This window comes from Erythrolamprus reginae, chromosome 2 (genome assembly GCF_031021105.1).
Source record: "Erythrolamprus reginae isolate rEryReg1 chromosome 2, rEryReg1.hap1, whole genome shotgun sequence".
NCBI lineage: Eukaryota > Metazoa > Chordata > Lepidosauria > Squamata > Dipsadidae > Erythrolamprus > Erythrolamprus reginae.
In genome coordinates, this window is record NC_091951.1 from 211,589,499 (window position 1) to 211,604,216 (window position 14,718).

Here is a 14,718-nt window from a genome sequence, read left to right on the forward strand (position 1 = left end):
TTAGCCTTTCCAACTTCCTTATTGATTTATGGCTTTGTAATATTTATGGCTTTGTAATATGATATGTGTTGTGGTTAGCTCTGGCCCAGCTCCTGCCCCAAGGACTGTGCATGTGGGGGAGACATCCACCTGCCGCAGGCCTGTTTTGCTCCCGGTGGAATCTGATGAAGAAGGCTCCTCTGACCAAGATGACATGAGTGACAGGGAGGAGGAGAGTGTGGCAGACAGCTCAGAAGGAGATTAGTCATCTCTCTCCTCCTTGGATTCGGAACAAGAGTTACTGATACAGCCACGCATGCGGAGAGCGATGCATAGGCAGCAACAACTGAGAGATTATTATCAAAGAAAATGAGGCTACCTGTGGTTGGGTGGGGCTGTGGTAATTAGTGAGGCTGCTATAGCCTGTGGCTTTGGCCATTGTGGAGGATTATCTGATCGTTGTGTTTCATGCCTGCTTTGCTGACTTTGACCTATGTGTGCTGATTTTTCCCCGCTTGGAAACTAAACCAGAGCAAAGTGTGTTTCACTTTGTGAAAGAAGAAGGACTGTGAATTGCCTCATAGCTGCAAGCTAAGTATCACAGAACTGATAAGGGACGTGTACAAATTACCAGTTTGTTTGGAGACGAGTGCTCTTTGCTATACAAAAAGAGTGCTTAGTTTATTTGAATTTTCGGTATAAAGAACATTGTTTTGAATTTTCAAACGTGTGTGTGTCTGAAATTGTATCTGTGCATTTTCGGGAGGATTCTACCAGAGAGCTCGACAGAACAATATGTAATACCCGATACTTTCTTTTCAAACCAATCTTCTAAATTACTCTTGGAGTCCAGAGAATTTACCAGGAAAATGTGTGTGGACTTGGCTATTCATGGTTAATTGATTAAGGCTGCTTGAATTAGCAACTCCCCCAAGTTGGAGCTTGGAGAGGGAGAACCACTATCATTTGTTGGCTACTTTAGTGATTGTACTGTGATTGGAGATTTTTTTCCTTTTATTTCCTTGATGGATGAGCAATATATGGCTGACTTTTTTCAATTAATAAAAAACTAGCAGAGAAGAAAGCACTTCTGGAAGCATCTCCATTTCTAAGTGTGCAACTGGTCTGATGGATAGATGCTACTATTACCTCTAGATATAGTATTTAGAAAACTCAAAAATGCAAAGTTATAGGTCAGTCATGTCATGTAGACACAATAATATTAGTATGTATGTCCCAAATACCTGAAATTTCAGTCCAAGTTGTTTAATGCATTTGCTTTAAAGATAGGGATTTATTCTATTGTTTTAAAGCATTTGGTACCTAGCCATGAATGTAGACCAAGCAGGTCATGAAGATGGATAATTTTGACAGCACCTATGTAATTTGATTGGAGATAATGTTTCCACAAAAATCTGATATTTTCTAGATGCCTAGTTGGTTTTCAGAAAGTTGTGTGTTTTGTGGGTCTTGTAGTAGCTTCTGGAAACAAAAATCATGGTGCCAAAATGTTATAATTTGAGTTAGAGAGTATTCCCAGATAAGCTTTTTTATTTTATGATTGATCAATCATATTCACAGATTGTTATAGTCCAGACACCCTCATCCAGTGTAGTTCTCACAGATGTTCAGGAGGGGGGGAAACCAGTAGAGGTGCAGTATATGTTAAAGTTCAGTATTAGGAGTTTCTCTGAAAGCATCCATGGAAAAAAGAAAAACAGAAATGGGGATGATTCTACAGGGGATTCTCCTAATAGCTCATTACTGCATACCATGACCTTTGTTCTTTGTAACTCTCTTGTTTTGCTGTCTGGACCTGCAGCTACTTCATGAAGAACTGGCCCTCCAGTGGGTGGTGAGCACCAGTTCTGTGCGGGAAGCTGCTTTGCATCAATCCTGGTTCTTCTTCCAGTTGATGGTATGTTCAGATTGCTAGTCTTTTGTGTCAGAAACATTGGCTTCTCTTTACCTGTTTAATTTTTTTTAAGTAGGCAAACTTCTTGTTGTCAAAGAAATTTCTGTTTTGTATAATACAAATATTTCTAATTTTCTGTTTTGTCCTTCTGTATATTTAGATATAGTAATTGTCCCACCATTTGTATTTGAGAGTATAGGATTGGCAATCAATCATGATCACATACGTTCCAGATTTGAAATGAAGTCCTTGTTCACACATTTTGTCGTGTTAATTGTCTCTAAATCTCTAGCAAAGACAGTGAAAGAACCCTTCAGTAAGGAAAAATGAAAAAATCAGTCAGGATAGTGATTGAATAAGAGTCCTTATTGGAAATACAATTCTTAGTTTACTAAAGCATAGGCTAAGTACACTAGTCTGGGAGGAATCACTCTGCCTGCATGGCAACCTAAATTGGTTGAAGCTCAAATTGGAATTTACTAGCTGGATAATTTGGGCTGTTGCATACACACTTTGACTATCCAATGACAGGAGCTTGTGCTTCTTGCAGGTAAAGAGTATGGTACACCATCTGTTCCTGTGTGACAAGCTAGAAGCCCCACGCAAGACACGCTTCCCTGGCCGTTTCATTGATGACATCTCAGCCTTGGTATACACTGTTAGTGGTGAAATTGCTAGCCGTTGTCAGAAGGTTTGTGAAAGATTCTTAGGAAAGGTTTAGCCTTGTGGAGCTTCTAGAATATTAAAAAGAAGTGGGGCTGGGATCTTAATTCCACAAGGTTGGAACTGTAACTTAAAATAGCTTATCCTGGCCTCTGTTCCCTTCACTTCATGGAATAGGGAGTATGACCAGAAGCTTCTTTAAATAATCCCCTAGGCAGGCTGATTCAGATAGAAGGATGTCCTGCAGATACCTATCCTGTTTTCTCCAAAATAAGACATCCCCTGATAATAAGCCCATTCAGGCTTTTGAATGCATGGCAATAAGGCCAAGTGCTTATTTCAGGGTTCAGAAAAATATAAGACAGGGTCCTATTTTTGGGGAAACATGGTAGATGCTCAAGTACTGGGTTCATAGATCAAAACAATACTTTGAATTAAACCCAAAAACCTATTGGCAACTATTATAGGATCTGAAAGACAAGCATAATGTGCTTTTCATGAATAATATCCAGCAGTAGACAGCTGTTCCATTTTGTATTAATTATGGTTTTCAAAACAACCACAATTAAAGCTCATTGGAATAGTCTGATAACATAATGATAATATGTATCACTGTCACAATAACCTAGTGATATATGTAAAGCGTGTTCTGGTACACTAGTGAAACCTGGACAAAAATTGCCTGGCAGCAGCTGTAACTACACAAACCTGTTCTCTCAGGGGCAGTGCCACTCCCCTTAAGAGACAACAATGGAGTTGACTAACAATACTAAAGTAACTTTGACTTGCTTGGTTTCAATTTCAACTTGTCTTGTCTAATCCATACCCTTACATGTTCCAATCAAGAGGGCAAGACTTCCACAGTCTTCCTGGTATGGCCTAGAGTGGTAGTTTACAACTGGGTATCTTCACCATACTCCTAATGCTACAATGAGTGTGTCCCAGGAGTTTATGTAGATGTTTAACATGAAGAGACATATCTTGAAGCACTCCCAGGCGGCCCAAATGAAGGGCCATCAAGCCAATCTCTTCACTCTAATCATCACTAACTGCATTTACCTACTAAGGAAAGAGCAAAACAGTGTTTTACATTCCCACCCTTGCAGTTTAGCATGGCTGCTCTTGAAAGCTGCTGAGAAAATAATAAGACCAGAAAAGATAAACTAACCCTGGCTGGTCCCAACAAAGATAATCTACTAGACCAACTGACACTGATTCCACCCCATACTCAAGCCTGAATCCTGACTTAAAACAGTTTAGATAATCTGCTCCCTTAAAGCATCCTGTAGTTCAGTTTCTATTACCCAATCAATAACTTTTCCTAAAAAGGAAAGGTTGAAGTGTGAAAAATATATGTCAAGCTTTACGGATTCTAGGCTTGGTCAGCTCTCTATTCAACTTTACTTGTCAGGCAAATATAACATATATTAGTATAATAATTTTCACGTTTTATTGAAATATATAGGCCTGGCTGTATTTGCATATTGCCTGCTGTACCAGAACTCCACAGCAGTTGTGGAGAATATGAAAAACCTCTATTTTCTGTGCGCTGCTGCTGCACTCTGGGCATATAAATGCAATCAATCAATAAATAAATAAAAAAGGCATTTTAGGTAGGGCCAATTCATAAATAGTTATGCTGTTTCCATAGGATGTGGAACTGGTGGAGCATCTCAACAGTAGCCTGGCCTTTTTTCTCAATGACCTTCTGTCCTTCATGAATCGTGGCTTTGTCTTTGATCTTCTGCGGTCTTATTATAAGCAGGTAATAAGTATGTGTCTTTTCCCCAGAATTATGAGTTTCCTGTTGGGAAGACGATACATTATTAGACTCAAAATGCCAGAATGACTATGGGAATCATTTTGCATTGCAGGGCTTAACTATTTGAATGGTCTCTATAAAGTTTATAAAGTAGCCATGATTGTAATATATAGTAGTTCATTTGAGAGAATATGTATATCTAATAAAGGTTTGAATACTTTCTTCCAGATTTTTAAAACCTATATATAATGATGTGTATTAATGTATCTCTTTCTTCATCAGTCATTTCAAATAAGGGCAAGAAAAAATGATAAATACAGATTTATTAATATAATTAATTACCGTATTTCCCTGAAAATTAGACCCAGCCTTATATTTTGGATTGGTGCTCCAAGATAAGTATTAGGGCTTATTTTTGGGGAAACATGATATTAGGGTGATCAACCTGATTGGGTGCCCCAGCCCCTGGTGTGTGCACAAGAGATGGCAAGCGTGCAGGGCCCGAAGGTATCCAGCAGCAGCTGCAGCCATCCATCCCCTGGTTGGTGCACACTGGGGCTGCACATTCCATGTAGCACAGTTGAGTTGATTCCCTATCCAAACAGCAGGTAGAGGCAGAGGCGCAGGGGGTAGGCAGACATGAAGACTGTGGGAAAGCTGAGAGTCAGTGGGTTGGGTTGGGGGGCTGCAAGAGGGTCATCGTGTGGCAGCACTGGCAACAGACAGAGACAGAGGCACGGGGTGGAAGGCAGATAATCCCGACACACTGCACTGGGCTGCAGGCAAGCCAAGACACGTGAAGGTGAGCATCCTGCAGCCAGTTGTGTTAAGGATTGCGCAGAATTCTTGAGTTATCATGGACGTGCACAGAGGAAAATGTGGTATTCCAGCAGATATCCAGGAGATGTGAGTGCCTCCTGCTACCTCCACCTCCATCTGCCACTTGGACAGGGAATCAACTCATCTGCCCTGTGCAGGCTATGGCTGCTGCCAGATACCATCAGCCCGTGCTCACTCACTCGCCACCCCCTGTGCAGCTAAATAGAACATTAATAGTTCAACAGTTTTGAATTATTCACATACTATGAATGGCTGCTGATGTTCAGTCATTCTGTTGCTTATTTGTGTATTCATGATCAGGTAGAAGTCCTTTCATCAAAATTGCTTTTTTGAGTTCATGTTTGTGATATCTATATGCTGTCCAACCATTTTCTTCTGGTCTCTTTTCCCATTACTTTTGAGTTTTCTAAGGCTTAGGTGCTGATACTACTAGGAGATCTTAATGATAGAACAAGAATCCTTTCACTAAATCAACAACTTCCCTTTAAGAATGCAGTATAAAGTCCAACTATGCCTATCTTGTTTTGCTGTGGACTTGTTTACTTCTTTCAACTATCCTAGCTTCATTTAAAAAAAATGTTGTGAAGTTACCTAATTGTGAAGTGGTACCATTTTTGCAAAGAATATTTGGAATCTTATTCTGTGTTCCTTCTCATTCCCCAAACCTAATTCAGCCTTTTTACATCTTGCAGAAAAGTTTGTTTACTGTCTTTATGGATGCATCTGGAGATAGTGATAGGCTTGTCGGTTACATATTTTTGAGATTCTACTTTAATGGGAAAACTCTTGAATACTGCATGGATTGCTGGGATAATGTTTTTCTGAGCCTAGAAGTTGGCTCTGCATCACTACAATAAGGCCAGGATAATTCAAGGGTTTTCCCTACTTCCTCCAGATCAATAACTGGATGTTGACTACACAAAGCCCCAATGCCCTCATTGCTCTCAGGATGGACTTGATCCGTATCATCTGCAGCCATGAACATTATATCACCCTAAATCTTCCCTGCAGTGGCCTCTCTCCTCCTGCTTCTCCTTCTCCTTCCATCTCATCAGCAACTTCCCAGGTAGGTAGAACATCATGAAGGTAGAAGATGAGGAACAAGAGTTTTATTGTTGAAAATCAGGTTCTCCCTTTTAGTACTCTCATCAGACGTCCCATTGAGAAGTTGCCACTCTGATTACGGACGTCCCAGTTAGCTTCCAGGCTTTAGAGTTTGGATGGCTCATGGAAAATTTGCCAAAAAAAGAGGGCTTTGGGAAATATGGGATGTGTTTTAATGAGATATGTTTTAATACCTGCATCCCTTAGAGAAAAAAACAAGATATAAAAGTAATGGTTTATTTAAAAAGGCAAGTAATGAGCAGATTAAGGACAAGAATTAACAGACTTGCTATGGATAAGACAAACAGTGTCAAGAGGTGACAGCAGGGTTTTCTTTCCTGGGAAAAGTGTGTTATTCTCATATGATGGAAAAGAAGTATTTTCCACTATTAGAGAATGTATACTACTGAGTTATCTGATCTTTTTTTACAGACAGCAACCTTCTACCTCCTCTCTCTGTTTTCCTCTAGCTCTCATTCAATATTGCAAATGATCCCTAAAGGGAGATTTCGTAAACTTTTGAAAACCTATCTATGTCTCCAGGCATGGGGAAATTAGCACTTTGCTGTTGAGGTTTATGCATGGTTTGTTTGGTTTGTATGATTGTTTTTTATAAGGGTTTTTAAACTGTTTTTAAATATTGGATTTGTATTCATTGTATTGTTTTCCTTGTTGTGAGCCGCTCCAAGTCCTCGGAGAGGGGTGGCGTACAAATCTAATGAATAATAATAATAGTAATCATCATTATCATCATCTTCGGAGAGGGGCATACAAATCTAATTAATAATAATCATCATCATCATCATCACCATCATCATAGTCCCTAAGTCATTCAGATCGAAGTGGTAGATAACAACTGCTACAAGGGGTTGACTTAGATTGCCACCCTTTGCTTTGCATTCATGAGAGCAGAATTTACTCAAGGTGCAGCTTTACCCACCTGGTTTTTAATTAGCCACCTACTCTTTGCAGAGTTCAGCGTTCTCCAACCACACACAAGACCAGCGAGTGGCCAGCATGTTTGAGCTCTCTGTAGCTTTTCGCCAACAGCACTTTTTGGCAGGCTTGGTGTTGATGGAGCTGGCCCTCATCCTGGAGCCTGATGCAGAGGGGTAGGTATAATCTAGTGATGAAAACAGAAGCCTTATGGCTGCATGTGTCTTCCTCCATTCCCTGACCACAATAGCCAAAAACGGGATTTATTCTCTTCCACTCCTTCAAACTAGAAATTAGTGTAAAATAATGTGTCTTAACATTATCTATGGAGATTCTCAGTCATCCAGGTCATGGTTGTCTCAAATATGCTTTTTCAAGAGGCAACTGGACATTCTATTTTTTCTTTGAAGATGTTTTGCTTTTTATTGAAGAAGCTTCTTCAGCTTCAGTGTCTAAACTTGTTAATTTTAAGATGTGTGGACTACAATTACCAGCATGTTAATTTGGAAATTCTGTGGGTTGAAAATTCCTGTATCTTAAAATGGCCCGTGAGTTTACTATGACATGCCATCCCTGTGCCAACTCCTTCACAACCACAAGGTCGTTGGCACCAATGTGCAACACCAACCATCTGGGTCCGGCCCAACACGGCTCCCAATTTTCCACAATGGTATAGGTCTGTCTCAAATGGAGACCTCCTTGCATGACCCCTTCCACAGGCCCAGCGACATAGCAACACCCTTATCCCCAAGATAATGCTGCAGTCCATCTTCCAGCCACCATTCCACGCTGTGGCCACAGATCAATACTGTAGGCTAACAGAAGGGCAGCACCTTCATGCTTCGCACATAACAGAGTGAAGCAGGGCCAGGACCTGGAGAAATGGTAACAACACTGAAACACTGTTAGCCACACGAGCCCAATACTCAGGTGTTCTGAATCTACTCACTGAAAGCCACCTGAATTCCATCTGTCACTGGATTCATTACTTCGCCAAGAAACCTGCTGAAAACCAGCGTTCAATATTGTCGAGGGAAGCTCCCCGATATCCCGCAGGTCCTTTTTGTAACGGCCTCTAACTGTTAGTTATTCAGCGGAGGCCTGTCCTATGGTGTAAAAGGCACCATTCACATGCTCCCTTGTTTTCCTTGTACTGATCCCATGCTACCCCAGGTGTATTTCCTTGTTTGATATACTCGAAAGGTGATCAATCTACCTTCTGAGCTACTGATCAGCCATGGTGCGTAACTAATGCGGCTGCCCCAGCACTCATTTATCGTCAGATCGCTGGTCCGGGGAGCCTTGAATGATCCATTACTATGGGATCATGTCGGCAACTTGCAGACCTACTATGCTCCGAAGATCATTTTAATGGCTGCTGTGTGAAACAGCATTGCCTCCTAATTTAGCACAATCTAGCATTTTCCTAATCACCATTTCTTCATTTGGTATACACTTATTTTCCTTTTTCCAAGTTTGTGCAAACACCAACCTTGCTGATGTTAATATATGTGTTATCAAGTAATAGTCTTCCTTACTATGCTGTCCTCTAATTATTCCCAAAAGATACATTTCTGGTTTCATTTCCAATTGATAATTTAACATTTCTTTCAATCAGTTTTGAATTCTAGAGCAAATTTTTTCTGCTTCCGGACATAATCACCAGATATGATAATACGTACGTATGGCAGATTTGCATTTCCAGCACTTATTACTTATGTTTGGATGAGTTTTGGCTAAACGTGCTGGAGCATAATGCCACTGATAAAACATCTTAAGTAAATTTTCTTTATACGATACCGACAATGTCATCTTATAATTAATTTTCCATAATTTTTCCCAATCGTCTAACTGAATAGAATAACCAAAATTTGTCATCCATGTTATCATATTATGTTTAACTACTTCCTCTATATTTTCATAATTTAGTAAATAATTGTACATTTGGAAATAAATTTTTTGTATGATCCTATTAAAATTTTATCTATTTCACTAGGTTTTTTACATATTCCAATTCAATTAGATCTTTTTTATACTACGTTGTACTTGAAAATATGGTAACCAATCTAACTCCAGGCCTTCACTTTTGAGTTTTTCTCTGGATTTTAAGAATCCCTTGGAATCTAATCTAGGCTAAATCGTAGCGCGCAAAGCTCAACCCCTCTGGCCATCAAGCCCATGGGTGCATCGGCTCACACCCCTGAGTGGCCATTGTCCACCTGGCTGCAGCCCTGAGCGGCGCGGCGCTCTGCCCCCCGCTTTTGGATCAGACGAGGTAGCCAGGCAATTCCCGGGAGCACGGTCCCTGTTTGGACTGGCTCCGCTTCTTCCCCCCTCTCATCTGAGATGCACCCAGCGGTCTGCCAGTCGCCGCAAAGACTTCCCCATTGCTGCCATTTCCATGGGGCTTGCCCCGGCTGCCCATCCAGATTAGACCCTCTGCATCCCTACTTAGCACCGGAGATGCTCCGTGCGCGCTTGCGGCCGGGCTGTTGAAGCCACTCAGAAGGAAGGAGGGAGAGGAGGCAGCCTGGCCTATCAGTCTGCCACCCCTTCCACCCAAACACTGCCGCTGCCATCATCGCCAACGCCCTCCACCGTCGTATTGGCAGCTGCATTTTAATACAGCGTGCGGCTTGAAGGAAATCATAGAGGAAGTAAGGCAGGTGGCAGGGGAGGGCCAATCACCTGCGGGCTGCTGAAACCTTAACAAACCTGTGTTTTTCCTTGCAATCGCATCGATCCCAGGGGCTGCAAAGGCAACATCCCCCTCATCCATACATTGTGCCTGATTGTCGGTTTGGGTCTGCAGCGATTTTGCTTCTGTCTCCAGGGCGTCGAGCTTGGGGGCAAGGGAAGCCAGGGTGGCGAGCAGGCCCTGATAAAGGGCGCTCGCCCCACCCCTGTTTCCCAGAATGCCCGAAGAGCCGACAGGGTACTCTGGGGTGCTCTCGTGCTACCGCGCGATATCGCCACAGCTGATAGGCGGTGCCGAGTTGGTTCCCTTCTTCAGCAAATGTCAACCGGGGGTTAATTCGCCCGGTCTCTCAATCCTGATGCCCTGCCTACCTGGGTTCTTCATTTTGCCCTCCCTCTTAAGTGTAATCCAGGGCCACTAAAAGATTGTCCATCTTTTGTCAAGGAGAGAATTTGCAGTGAAATGAGCTGCATTTCATGAACTGATGAGAAGTGAAACGTCTTCAAAGAAAAACAAGAAATTCCAGTTGTTTCTTGAAAAAGCACCTTTGGGATAGTGAAATGTGTATGTTTTATGTCTTTTCCTGCAAAAGTTCAGTGCATCACTGAATAAAACAAATCGAACAAAAGAGACAATATTGAAATAGAAAACAGGGAGACCCACTTTACCTTCCGCTCACAGCTTATGACAGATTTCCTGCCAGAGAGGCTGCTTATGCTCTGAGATTAGGGCTGGCTTGCTCAGCCTGTCCAGACTACAAATTAAAGCCTTCAGGGGGATTTCTGAAGAGGGTGAGTTCTATTCTTCAGATCAGAAACTGCAGCTTACTTGAATTGAGCTTACATTTAGCCAGTAAGTTGCTGTGACATTAGTGAAGTAATACTGAAACCTATTCCGTATATATGTGCAGGAGGCCATTCCCATTAAAATCTTCTTAAATGTATGTGACCCCATCCAGTTTTACAGAAATTATTTTGATTTCCGAACCTGACTGCAGCCTAGTTTCCCTTGATAGTTTTCTATTCACAGTTGACCCAGGTTGGACCCTGCTTAGCATCCTACCTCAGAAAGGGTCAGCCTGATGCTGCAAGTCTGTGAATATTTTTTTAATTATTTCCTTATGGCAATTGGACTTTTAGAACGAAGGAAGATCTCAGAGTGTTACTCTATGGACAATGACCAGCATTTTCCTCTGTCCATGGAGGAGTGAAATAAACAGTATTTTATGGTCCTGTTCTAAAAATCTTTCCCTCCCTCCATCAGGGCATTCTTCTTGCACAAGAAAGCCATCTGTACTCTACACAACCTGCTGTGCAATCATGACTCTGATACCCGCTACAAGGACCCTATTGTGCAAGCCCAAGTCGCTCAGCTCTATTTGCCTCTGATTGGCATCATCATGGATGCTCTACCGCAGCTCTATGACTTTACAGGTAAGGCCAAGAGTGAGAGGTGGAGAGTAACCCATGAAACTGCCAGTGCATGCAGACACTGCCAAAAGAGACCACTTTTCTAGACCATTGTTGCCAGTGGCAAGTCTGCTGTCCTCAGGTTTTAAGTAATTAGTGTATTAGCTTCACTATAGCCAGATTATCAAGTCAAATTGAAATGTCAAAAAACTATATTGTTGGTGCATTTTAATGTGTTACTGACAGAAGCAGTAGAGAATTCTGTATGAAAATCAGCTCCACCCATGCAGACCTTTTGAAACATATTGTAATTTCTAAAAGGGAATCCATGCTCTTTATATAATTCCCTAAATAGCTAATATTCTGGGGCACTAAGATTTGTTATCTTTGAACTTGTCATGAAATCAGAATAATGTTTCTCAATTTTGTTAAATTGCCCATAGATTTCAAACAGAATTCATTGGCATTGATGTTTTATTTTTTGTAATGCCGGTTTTTAATAGTTTTATAATCATGTGATTCATATACCCTTGGTCTTTTACTATAAAGCACTGAACTAAATTTGTAGAGAATCAGCTGACCAATGAGGTCCTCCTGTTCTGGTCTATCAGAGTTGTCAAAATGTGTGGCAGTAGTTATTCTTCTAAATAGGAATGATTTACAATTAATGATATACACTTTTACTCCCTGGTTTGCTCAACCATTTTGTTATAATGATCATTACAAAAAGCCAGGCCTAGTTTGTTTGTTGTTTGTTTGTTTGTTTGTTTGTTTATTCATTCATTCATTCATTCATTCATTCATTCATTCAATTTTTTTATGCCGCCCTTCTCGTTAGACTCAGGGTGGCTTACAACAATAGCACTTTTTAACAGAGCCAGCGTATTGCCCCCACAATCCGGGTCCTCATTTTACCCACCTCGGAAGGATGGAAGGCTGAGTCAACCTTGAGTTGGTGATGAGATTTGAACTGCTGACCTACAGATCTACAGTCAGCTTCAATGGCCTGCAGTACAGCACTCTACCTGCTGCGCCACCCCAGCTAGTTGACATTTTGCTAGCTTTGCTTTCTACATCTACACCAAATTGTTTAAAAGTTGCTGCTTTTATTAAACACAACCATTATATTTCAAAGCTTAAAATCAAGAGTGGGGCACAGAATCCACACATGCTGCGTGGCCACTTGCCCCATCATGGCTGCTGGCAAGCAAAGACAGACAGTGGGACAGAGTGGGCAGCCAGCCAGGTGTTGAGGCTGGTGGGCCCATCACATGCCTCCCTTTCCATGCTTCTGCCTCTGCCTGCTGTTTGGGGGCCGGCCCAGCAGTCGCAGCACTTGGCTGTGCACCCCCAGAGTGCACTGGCAAAGAGGCCAATGCACTGCGGCTGCTGCAGGACACAGTTGGTACCCAAGCGTTTGCTGCCCCTTGTGCAGGCACCAATCGCTTGCCATCATCCCAATACTGTTTGTCTCCCCCCACATGCATCATGCATCCTCTCACCATCATCCTTATATTGTAACAACCCCCCCCCCCCATGCAATGCATCTTTTGGAACAAATAAATAAATAAGACTGGGTCTTATTTTCAGGGAAACACAGCAACAGTGCATCCTATGCCAGATTTTTTTTTGTGAAGAACACAATAGTTTAAGCAGATGGAAGCCAGTATTATTGAAAGAATGCCCACTGAGAGATGGAGTGAGAGGCTAGTGGAATAGCAAACAAAAATATTAGGAGGGCAGATTTGGAAAGGGAGTTGAAGAATATTAGAGCTTTCTATCACGGACTTCACTCTCTCCAGAACAGGCTTTTAGCAAGGGATGTGCCACACCTCACCAAAATCGGGAAGAATGTCTTTGGAAACTGACTGGTCCAACTTGTTAGGAGAGCGTTAAACTAAAACTGAGTGGGGAGGGTGACCAAAAGCTAGGTCCCCCAGAAAACAGCTCCAAACAAGGACCCACAGCCAACTCGAAAAACAACGAATCAATGAGGGAAGGGAAGGGAGACAAACCCAAACACCAACCAGAAGACACCAAGGGCTCACCCAGAACCAGGCACAAAGAACTCAAATGCCTGCACACAAATGCACAAAGCCTGGGGAGCAAACAGGATGAACTGGAAATACTAATGCATGATGGTGAATATGATCTAATTGGAACAACAGAAACCTGGTAGGATGAAACACATGACTAGAACATGCAGATAAAGGGATACAAACTTTTTAAGAAAAATAGGTCACACAAGAAAGGGTGTGGAGTTGCACTATACATAAAAGACCACTACACTGTCACAGAGCTACATCCAACCAAAGAAGATAACTCCCTAGAAAGCATATGGGTTAACATAAAAGAAAAAAAAGTGCAACACTACAATAGGAATTTACTACATACCACCAAACCAAACTGAAACAATGGACAACCTCTTTGGAAGCCAACTAACAGAAATAGGAAAAAAACACAATAATAATGGGGGACTTTAACTATCTCCACATTAATTGGAAAACCAACTCAGCATCAAGCAGAAAGTCTAATAAATTCCTAACCAGTCTTGCAGATAACTTTCTGGCCCAAAAAGTGGAACCAGGAACCAGAGGGACTGCAACACTAGACCTGATACTCACAAACAGGGAAGAAATGATAGAGGGAATCGAAGTAGAAGGAACATTGGGTGAAAGTAACCACATCATCCTAAAATACAATGTAATGTAATCACTAACTGCTGGACCCAACACCACTATAATCCCAGACTTCAGAAAAGCAGACTTCAATAAACTCAGAGACAATCTGGGAAAGATCCCCTGGAAGGAAGTTCTAAAGGGTAAAATCACACAGGAAGGCTAGGAGGCCCTAAAAACACAATCATAGATGCCCAAAACAACACAATCCATATGAAAAAGAAAATCAGGAAAACTAAAAAGAAACCAGCATGGCTAAATAAAGACCTCAGAGACAACTAAAAGAAAAAAAATCAAATACAAAAAATGGAAAGGCAGAATTTCAACAAACAGCCAGAATCTGTAAACAAAAAATAAGAACAGCAAAGGCCCAACACGAACAATACCTTGCAACGAAAGTCAATGACAACAACAAAAACTTTCTTCCAGCACAGAAACCACAAGAAGAAAATCAAAGAAACAGTCGCTACACTAAAAAAATGAAAATGATAAAGAAATCCCAAATAACAGAGATAAAGCACAACTGCTCAACGCCTATTTGGCATCAGTATTCACACACACAAAAACCACCAACCAACTAACCTGCAACACAGCTGCAAAAAACAGCCCCGGAACTAAACTCAACATAAATATAAACACAATAAGGGACCACTTGTGGGAGTTCAACGAGTACAAATCGCCAGAACCAGTCAGATTATACCCCAAAGTCCTAAAAGAACTGGCAGACACCATCA

At 41.6% G+C, this 14,718-nt stretch overlaps 1 protein-coding gene across 14 annotated transcripts in view; it reads left to right on the forward strand.

Moving 5' to 3' along the window:
- The window catches only part of DOCK6 (dedicator of cytokinesis 6), a 280,141-nt gene that overhangs the window by 156,211 nt on the left and 109,212 nt on the right, over positions 1–14,718 (forward strand). For 13 of the 14 annotated variants that reach the window (XR_011558174.1, XM_070741668.1, XM_070741676.1 and 10 more), the window contains 6 exons: positions 1,802–1,897; positions 2,445–2,585; positions 4,209–4,322; positions 6,055–6,225; positions 7,236–7,375; positions 11,161–11,330. Coding sequence is in view for 13 of the 14 variants with exons in the window: in XM_070741668.1 (XP_070597769.1) it covers positions 1,802–1,897; positions 2,445–2,585; positions 4,209–4,322; positions 6,055–6,225; positions 7,236–7,375; positions 11,161–11,330 (832 nt within the window). In the remaining variant the exon portion in view is untranslated. The remainder of the gene's footprint in view (positions 1–1,801; positions 1,898–2,444; positions 2,586–4,208; positions 4,323–6,054; positions 6,226–7,235; positions 7,376–11,160; positions 11,331–14,718) is intronic. The other variant, XM_070741670.1, reaches the window with a different exon arrangement.